Source organism: Larimichthys crocea, chromosome X, assembly GCF_000972845.2.
Source record: "Larimichthys crocea isolate SSNF chromosome X, L_crocea_2.0, whole genome shotgun sequence".
Taxonomy (NCBI): Eukaryota; Metazoa; Chordata; class Actinopteri; family Sciaenidae; genus Larimichthys; species Larimichthys crocea.
Window position 1 is genome coordinate 23,010,909 of NC_040020.1, and position 9,648 is coordinate 23,020,556.

At 47.9% G+C, this 9,648-nt stretch overlaps 1 protein-coding gene across 1 annotated transcript in view; it reads left to right on the forward strand.

Moving 5' to 3' along the window:
- hectd2 (HECT domain containing 2) overlaps window positions 1–9,648 on the forward strand; it is a 36,333-nt gene that overhangs the window by 7,965 nt on the left and 18,720 nt on the right. Inside the window, exons 4-14 of the mRNA XM_027283294.1 lie at window positions 27–129; window positions 274–363; window positions 508–572; window positions 771–816; window positions 2,530–2,639; window positions 2,835–2,983; window positions 3,866–3,989; window positions 5,126–5,222; window positions 5,305–5,412; window positions 6,013–6,145; window positions 8,617–8,705. Of these exons, the coding sequence (XP_027139095.1) occupies window positions 27–129; window positions 274–363; window positions 508–572; window positions 771–816; window positions 2,530–2,639; window positions 2,835–2,983; window positions 3,866–3,989; window positions 5,126–5,222; window positions 5,305–5,412; window positions 6,013–6,145; window positions 8,617–8,705 (1,114 nt within the window). The remainder of the gene's footprint in view (window positions 1–26; window positions 130–273; window positions 364–507; window positions 573–770; window positions 817–2,529; window positions 2,640–2,834; window positions 2,984–3,865; window positions 3,990–5,125; window positions 5,223–5,304; window positions 5,413–6,012; window positions 6,146–8,616; window positions 8,706–9,648) is intronic.

Consider the following 9,648-nt stretch of genomic DNA (forward strand, 5'->3'; position numbering starts at 1 on the left):
ATTGTGTGTGTGTTTGTTGTTGCCAGGGAGGACATGGACCGTGCCGTCCAATCCGGCGACTGGAGGGAAGTCCGAGAGTTTTACCTGACCACGTTCGACTCCTTCATAGAAATCAACGCTGCCTTCAAGGTAGATGACATAAACACGCAGGCTGGCTCTCAGCTGACTGCCTGTTGTGTTTTAGATGCTGTTAAAATTTCCCCAGACGCCGTAACCGTTTTACGATGGGAAAGCATTTCTTCTTTTTCCTCACGCTCCCTCCTCCTCTTTCAGCGAGAGGCGAATGGATCATTTAACACCATAGACGACTCAGGAGTCAACGCCAAGTTTGTGAACGCCGTGTACGACGCGCTGCTCAGCACGGTAAGCACGTGACAGACCACACCCACAAACTGCTTCTAGAAACATCACACGTTTGATGCCAGCTCTGAACTGCCCCTGACGTCTTCTGAAGTGACCCTAGATAAATGGAGCCGGTCTCTGAATATGTTTCCGCTGTGTGTCCAGCCTCAGGACATCCAGAAGTCGGTGTTGAAAGGAATCATCAACAGCCTGCTGAGGGAGTGGAAAGGGTGAGGACGCCTGTGGACTGTCAGCATCATGCACTTACTGAAGTTTACTTTTTACTCCCCGGCTCCAACCTGAAGTCCGAACCATGCAAGAACGATCATTTGTACTAAAACTGATTGATGCGCTGCTTCTTGACCTGGTTAACCCGTCAGAGCTCGTCCAGCCTGGTTCTGTTTCAGTCTGTGTGTTTTTGGTTTCAGGCCTCGGACAAAAGATGACCTGAGAGCTTACTTCATCCTCGTTCAGGTGAGACTGAAAACCCTGCAGACACCGAGAAGACAGTCTGAGCTGTCCTGTGTGTAAACATGCAGTACGCTACGATGCAGAGCAGAGATGACATGAAGAATCTTTAAAGCCTTGGTCAGTTTAAGTTGTGTCTCAGGAGGACACACTCCGGGACAGGGACACAAACAGGTAGCTGGAACATTGGATCTGTACCTGAGGACGGTGCTGTCTGTCTCTCTCTCTCTCTGTCTGTCTCTCTCTCTGTCTCTCTCTGTCTCTCTGTCTCTGTCTCTCTCTCTCTCTCTCTCTGTCTCTCTCTCTGTCTCTGTCTCTCTCTCTGTCTCTCTCTCTCTCTCTCTCCCTCCTCCCTCTCTCCGGTCTGATGTCCATATATGGTTTAGTGGATCAGACTCAGATAAAGAAGGAATCCACAGTCTGTGGTTCCACGCTCCATCAACACACACACACACACACACACACACACACACACACACACAAGCCAAATGTCTCATTTTGTCCCATTTGACTTTGAGGACTCGCCTCGTCTTCCAACTCTTGGGAGAACACAACCGCACACACACTCTCACACTCTCTCACACACACACTCACACACACACTCTCTCTCACACACACACTCACACACACACTCTCACACTCTCTCACACACACACTCTCACACTCTCTCACACACACACACACACACAGTTTGGGTGAGGTCATCTTGGAGTGGAGCTGCTGGTTTCCTGTCTGATGATGACTCTCCCTCCTTTATGGGCCGTGCGAGCTTCACATCCAGCTCCTCTCTCTCTCATTATGTCATTTGTTTTTATTTTTATTGCATCCAAACACAGAAGAGAACCTCATGTTCTCACGTGGAACCAGAGGAGAACCTCATGTTCTCACGTGGAACCAGAGGAGAACCTCATGTTCTCACCTCATGTTCTCACGTGGAACCAGAGGTGAACCTCATGTTCTCACCTTGTGTTCTCACCTCATGTTCTCACGTGGAACCAGAAGAGAACCTCATGTTCTCACGTGGAACCAGAGGTGAACCTCGTGTTCTCACGTGGGACCAGAGGTGAACCTCGTGTTCTCACGTGGAACCAGAGGTGAACCTTGTGTTCTCACCTCATGTTCTCACGTGGAACCAGAGGAGAACCTCGTGTTCTCACGTGGGACCAGAGGTGAACCTTGTGTTCTCACCTCGTGTTCTCACCTCATGTTCTCACGTGGAACCAGAAGAACTCATCGTCTTCCTCCCATGATCCTTCACTTCTAAACCAGGTGTTGACAGCATTGTGACTTCAGCCCGTCCCCTCACAGTAAACAGTCTGACAGTCTAACAGTGTTGAGGAACCGTAAAGAATCACTTGGTCCAGTTCTTGTGGTTCTGTCCACATTAATGACGTTTCACGTCACGGACAGAACTCTCAGAATACGAAAACTCGCCTCCACCCGTCGCTCTGCTGCTGATTCATCCTCCATCACATATAAACTGTAATATATCCACCTCTGCACCACCTCCTCCAGCACCTCCACCAGCTGCCGGTCCCACAGTGGATCTGATGTAACTCCTCTGTACACGGGGCGGATGTTCGACCATCTGAGCTAATCGACGACCCAGACATCCTGAAACTTTAAGAAACGTTTGAAAACTGTTTTTCTGTTGAACGTTTAGTTTCCTCATCTTTCTCTGTGAACTATGAATTATTGAGACTCCTCTTGTCTGCACAGAATCCTCAGTATTCCAGCACCAGCACCTACGTGATCTACGCCCACCTGCTGAGGCAGATCGCCGCTCTGTCTGAGGCCGACCATCACTTCCTGGTCCACTGGCTCAAAAAGTGAGTTCAGATTCAGAGATGTGTCAGTACTTCAGGTAGTACTGTGTGAACCTCCTGCTGATCTCAGGTCAGATGAAGTTCTAGTCGACGAGTTGACGAGTTCTGTTTGGCTCCAAAAAAAATTATTCAAATGTAACTGACCCAGATTAACTCTGTGTGTGTGTGTGTGTGTGTGTGTGTGTGTGTGTGTGTCAGGCTGTCAGCGAGGCGTTTCCGGCAGCTGGTGGAGCGCCTCCTGCAGTTCATCTCCACCCGTCTGTTTCCTGCAGAACCAGATGAACTTCCTCCTTTAGCCAAATGCTCCTGGTGGATTCCCTCTGCCACCAAAGTGCTCGGCCTGTTCAGTGAGTCCTGTTCTCTTCTTAGCTTCCTCCGTCAGCGTCCTCTTCACTCTCTTCTCCTCTGCCATCATGTCCGTAGAGGCTGCTGGGCCTGAACACTCCCCCGGTGCTCTAAGCTAACATGAGCTAACAGACTGAGCTAACATGAGCTAACAGCAGCTAACAGACTGAGCTAACATGAGCTAACAGCAGCTAACAGACTGAGCTAACATAAGCTAACATGAGCTAACATACTGAGCTAACAGCAGCTAAAAGACTGAGGCTAACATGCGCTAACAGCAGCTAACAGACTGAGCAACAGACTGAGCTAACAATGAGCAATGAGGCAACAGACTGAGCTAAAAGCAGCGAACAGACTGAGCTAAACATGAGCTAACAGCAGCTAACAGACTGAGCTAACATGAGCTAACAAGCAGCCTGAGTAACAGAGCTAAGCATACAGACTGCAACATGAGCAACAGCAGCTACAGCTGTCAGCAAGTTTACTTCACTGTCCATCATAAACTCTGTAAATCAACAGAGAGTTTGAGAGGCGGAGCAGCCGGAGGAACATCAGAGGGAAAACGCATAAACATTTCCCTCCATAAAAATGATCCAGTTTCAACCAGAACATAAGGAATATTGTGCTGCTGTGTGACTTAGTGCCGTAAAGGCGTTAGGAATACGTTCTCCCGACACCGGAGGCCCAAAGTTACATAGAGTGGAGAACAGACGTGACGAATGACAGAAAACCGTTCAGCTGATCACAGGTCAGAGTGGGTCACCTGATCACAGGTCAGTGTGGGTCACCTGATCACAGGTCAGTGTGGGTCACCTGATCACAGGTCAGTGTGGGTCACCTGATCACAGGTCAGCAGCAGGTAAACTTTGTTGTCATCTCTTCAGATGCAGCCAACAGCGTCTCGTCTCCTCCCATCATGCCTTTCACCGACTTCTACAACATCACTCTGGAGCACATCGACTTCATGGAGGAGTACCGGACCTGGCAGAACTACGGCAACTCGAACAGGTCAGAAATCTGTTTGTCCAGTTTAAACATTGAACTTGTGTTGGCTCAGTGTCTGTTGGCTTGTCATGTGATCATGACATGACGTGATCATGTGATCATGACATGACGTGATCATGTGATCATGACATGATGTGATCATGACATGACGTGATCATGTGATCATGACATGATGTGATCATGTGATCATGACATGACGTGATCATGACGTGATCATGACGTGATCATGTGATCACAGGTCAGTTCATTCCTCCCACATTGACTCCATGTCACAGACAGACGTGTCAGCTCTGTATTGGATATAAAACTTTGTCATCATGAGATGCTGACGTGAAACATTTTTTAAAACTGTTTCCATGACGACACGAGAGTCAAACCTAGTTCCCAAAGACGGCTGCTGTATGTTGCGTTTCCACTGCAGGAAACTTTCCTCAGGGACGAGGAAACTTTAGAGGAACTTTCCACTGAAGAGGCCCAAAAACACGAGCCTGGGTGTAAACAGGCAAACAGAACACAGTTCTGGAGATTTAGTCGGGATTCATGGGTAATGTAGTCGAGAATCCGTCTTTGTTGCAGACTGCTCACAGGACATGAATGCATATTTTAATACTGTCATGAATCATGAAGTCCGTCATGCCAGAGCCTGATTGCTTGTTTTGGCTGAGTAATATTCAGTTGAATTCAGTTTAATGAGTCAATTAACGAACGCTGGTTCGAGTGAAACGTTGAGTTGATGAAGACTCGGCTCTGTGCTCACTGGATGATGATGAACGATGAGAGGAAACGTTTGTTTGGGTTAAAGTGTCTTCGGTCTCGCCTCCTAATGAGCAGCACAAACGCTAACAGATGTGACAGCACATGAGCCGTGGTGATGTTGGTGAGCGTCTCCTCCTCCGAGCGCAGACGGACTCACGTTCCCACGGCTGCAGTTCATCCTCGGTCATGGAAACCTTTTCAGAAGCCGTGAAGTGTGCTTCACGCTGGGTCACGGCTCGTTAACGTGAAACAGACTTCACGGTTCAGACGAGCGTCTTCTATAAAAAACACAGCTGAGAGTTTGATTCTCTTCTGATGACTTTAAAGAAATCTATATTTTCCATAGCTGATGGTTATTAACACATTTCATCCTGTGGTTTCAGGTTTTCCTTCTGTCAGTTTCCCTTCATTCTCTCGACAGTGGTGAAGAAAGCCATCATCCAGAAAGACTCTGAGCAGCAGATGATCAGTCAGGCCAGGGTGGGACACCAGTTAAAGAATCCGTGCATGCATGTGGAGGAAATCTTTGTCTGCAGACTTTAACTCTGTGTGTTGTTCACAGCAAAGCCTGGTCAGTAAAGTTTCTCGCAGGCAGAGAGTGGACATGAACCTTCTGTTCCTCAACATTAAAGTACGACGAGCACAGCTGCTCAGCGACTCACTGGATGAGGTGAGTGTCACGTCTGTCTCAAAGGAACATTTCAGACAACGTAGCTCATCCCAAGTGCCTGAAAACATTATGGAGAAGATCCTCTAACAGTTATTATATTACTGTCACTCACTGCCAGACAAAACCATCACTCCATCATATCTTTACATAGTAAACAGACGTGCTGCTGGTCCAGTGCCAGATTTGACAAAATAACTGTAATTTAAGTTTAATTAGAGCTTATCCAGATTTGCCTGTCAGCGTTGTGTTTTGTTCGTCTCGGGTGTTATGAGATGACAAACAAAAATATATTTTTTGAAATAAGAGAAAAACACAGATAAATCTGTGGTGTGGGAACACGAAGAGGGAGGTGAAAATATGAGGAGCAGCAAGGAGGCCTTTAATGTTCTGAATTCATGTGGCAGCCTCAAACGCCCCGCCTGACCGAAACCTAACTATAAATCTGATGTGAGCCCTGAAACCTGTGTGAAATGTCAAGAAGTGAGAGTCAGCCCCAGTGTCTTGAGTTTTGAGGATTATCCAGGCGGTTTGAAGAAGTTGAGGAATATACGAGAATATACTTTCTTAATGGATTCATTGTGTCTTCTGTTCCTTCATTAGTTGACGAGGAAGCGGTGCGACCTGAAGAAGAAGCTGCGGGTGACGTTTGTCGGGGAGGCGGGTCTCGACATGGGCGGCTTGACGAAGGAGTGGTTCCTGCTGCTGGTCCGACAGATCTTCCACACAGACTACGGTGAGTTCACAGTCCTGGATGTCGGCGCCGTCAGCGTGTTCACAGCGAAGCACATTATCAGAGCTCAGCTATAAACTTCATCCATCAAAGAGCCTCAGTCGAGTGTGAATAAAGAAACTGGAGGTCTTCAAACAGACGACGCTGAGAGTTTGGAAAGTGAATCCAGTTTGATGCAAAGTGAATGGAAAGTGAAGCCGTACTTTATTGAAAACAAGCGGAAAGAAATCCAGATTTTTATTGGATGAAATGGAAAGTAAACTTTTATTAGCTGGAGGTCTCGGTGGACGCTCGGGGAGTTTTCAGGTTTCTGAAGCTGCAGCAGGAAGAAGTGTCCGATGGCTGAGAATCGCGCTCACTGTTGGTTTTGGAAAGTCAGCGACAGACTCTGGTTTCAAACTGGAGCAGCTCCCATCATGGCCGCCGTCTGCTTCTCTTTACAGTTTACTCTCCTTCTTCTCCTCACTGCCTGACTCCAATTATCTCTGTCACTCGTTTGTCTCTTCTTCTTCTTCTTCTTCTTCTTCTTCTTCTTCTTCTTCTTCTTCTTCTTCTTTCTGCCACGTTAAAGGAACAGTCCACCGAGTCTGAAGGTTCTCAGTCATCAGGTCATAGAATGCAAGGTCATCATAGCATGGACATGCTTAGATTCCTGAAGACGTTTCATCAAGTCTTCTTCAACTCCAACTGACTGGTGGGCAGTCCCAGGTATTTACCTCTGTGGGTTTGTTGACCCCTTGTGAGGCATGTGACTCATGGACACACCTCTCCATCCAGAGCATTGTTCACCTGTTCGTATTAACGACCCACAGGTGTTCTTAACGACCCACAGGTGTTCTTAACGACCCACAGGTCTCCTTGATGACCCACAGGTCTCCTTGACAACCCACAGGTGTCCTTGACGACCCACAGGTCTCCTTGACGACCCACAGGTCTTCTTGACGACCCACAGGTGTTCTTGACGACCCACAGGTCTTCTTGACGACCCACAGGTCTTCTTGACGACCCACAGGTGTCCTTGACGACCCACGTGTCCTTAGCAACCCACAGGTGTTCATAGCGACTACCCTCTGCACCTGCACTCAGGTGACCTTAATGGCCTGTTGGATGGAGGGGTGTGTCCGTGAGTCACATGCCTCTCAAAGCATCAACGACCTCGTGGTCAGTTAGAGCTGAAGAAGCCGATTGGCTGAGAGGCGAGTCCAGTTGAGGAGCTGATCCAGCTAAAGTCTTTGTCCTTTATATGCACGTATCTGTTTAAAGACACAGGTGAGGTCGTATTACTGCAGCTATCTGCTACCTGAATGTTAACACAGGATTCTTTGGGCCGCTTGCTAAGACGTCAGGACCGTCTGGGAGTTGGTCGTTGACGGATGATTTGGATCCAAACTGAAGTGATGTGAGTCGAACATTTCTCCAGCTGAACTTTCCGTCACTGTTGCTCCAACGTTCCCGTTAACCACAAGAAACTTTCTCACGTCATGTGAGGCCGAAAACCTTTTTACAATATTGATCTAGAACTTTGTCCAAGAGTCGCTGTTTCGATTCAGCCGCTCGTGTTCGGTACGCTGGAATTTGCTTCAAAAATACTTGAATGGAAACCAGGCAGGCGTCTGTATGTGCATCTGCCTCTTCTCCTCTCTCTCTCTCTCTCTATACTTTCTATCTCTGTCTCTCTCTCTCTCGCTCTCTCTCTCCTCTGGTCGACTCGTTCTTTCCATCGTCTTTCCATCTTTCCGCGGTCGTCTGTGTTTCTGGTGCCAGGGGACGTCGGCCCAAAGCAACACACTCAATGAAAGCTGTGTTCCCCTCATTAGCAGCACAGGGAAAGCCCCGGCACACACACACACACACACACACTGCAGCACACAGGCAGGTGCACACACACACACACACACACACACACACACACACACACACACACACACACAGGATCTTTTATAGAGTTTCTGGTGTTGGAGATGTGAGCGGTCCAGATGTGTCTGTGCTCAGAACAGACGGCTGCTGTTTCTCTGCTGGAACTGGCCGTTTATTCCGTCCACTTTATTCTGCTGCTGCCTTGTTAATGACCTAACACCGAGCTGTCAGAGCGAAGGTGTTGATGAGGGATGAGTGACGGACAGTCAAGAGGAAATAAAGCGACGGGAGCGAGCAGAGTTGTGACTGTGAAGGAGACAGACGCTTGTAGTTTGTCTTTAATGCAGCTAAAATCTATTCTAACAACTCATTCAATGAAAACACTGTGACGTTAGACGTGTTTCCATCCAAATGTGTCACAAACTTTAACCAGATTTCAGCAAATTCAACAAAACCAAACTGATGTGACTATCAGGAGTTGGTTCACAGGGTTAGCAGTAGGTGGCGCCAGAGAACCAGAAGAACAGAAGGTTACCTGAGATGTGTTGGAGGTCCAGCCTGACCTCCTTCTCTTGTTGGTCATTATTAAATCTCATGTTTGTTTCTTCGTATTCCAGGAATGTTCACCTACATGAAGGACTCGCGCTGCCATTGGTTCAGCAGTTGGAAGTGTGACAACTATTCTGAGTTCCAGTTGGTCGGGACTGTATCCTTTATCAAAGCAACGAGAACAACTTTAACAAACAGTCCTAAGTAAGAGTGTAATCCCACTGTGTAACTATGTCCAGCTGTACTCGAGTATTGTGTAACTATGTCCAGCTGTACTCGAGTATTTCTTCTGATTACATTACCTCTGATCAAAAAACAGCAGCAGCTGATCTCACTGACTAGTCCAGCAGCAGTCAGCCCAGCTCGGCGTCTGTCTTTCAGCCTTTTATTTCACCAAGCTCTCACCAACCACTAAAAGTCAGTCCCACATTTACTCTTGTCCGGCGGCTTCTTGCTCGCTCACTCTCTCCTTTTCTCTTCTTAGCTTCCTCCGTCAGCGTCCTCTGGAGGGGAGTGAGGAGGAGGAGGCGGCGGAGGAGGAGCTGAGGATGGAGGGAGGTCCAGTGAGGACTGGAAAGCGAAGAGGGTGAGTGGCGAGGAGGAGGAGGAGGAGGAGGGGGAGGGGGTCTGAAACATCCTGAAACACTCTGCAGCTTTTCTCAGGAGACAAACCTTCAAACAACACCAGAGAACGTTTGAACTGTCATGAAGGAAACATTCAGATGTGAATTTGTTGTGCACCGCCAACACAATTTAAAAACCTAAAAAAAAGCCTGTGTTACTGTCTTGCCTGTTCAGCTCATGTAGACAGTCTGCTAGCTTGCTGTTAGCTCGTCCTAGTTGCTGCTTGACTCATCCGTTAGACCTCAGTTGTTCGCTGTGTTAGGGCTCTGTTAGGCTCATGTTAGCGCACGTTTGTTAGCTCATGTTAGCTCAGTTTGTTCGCTCATGTTGCTCAGTTTGTTACCCAGGCTGCCCGGACTTTGAGCTCAGGTGTTAGTGTTTGTACCACAGAGGGACCCAGCAGTCAGCAAGCCTCTTACGAGGACATGATGGAGAGGTAGAAGAGTGAATCTATTTAGTCGGGTGTGCTACTGGCA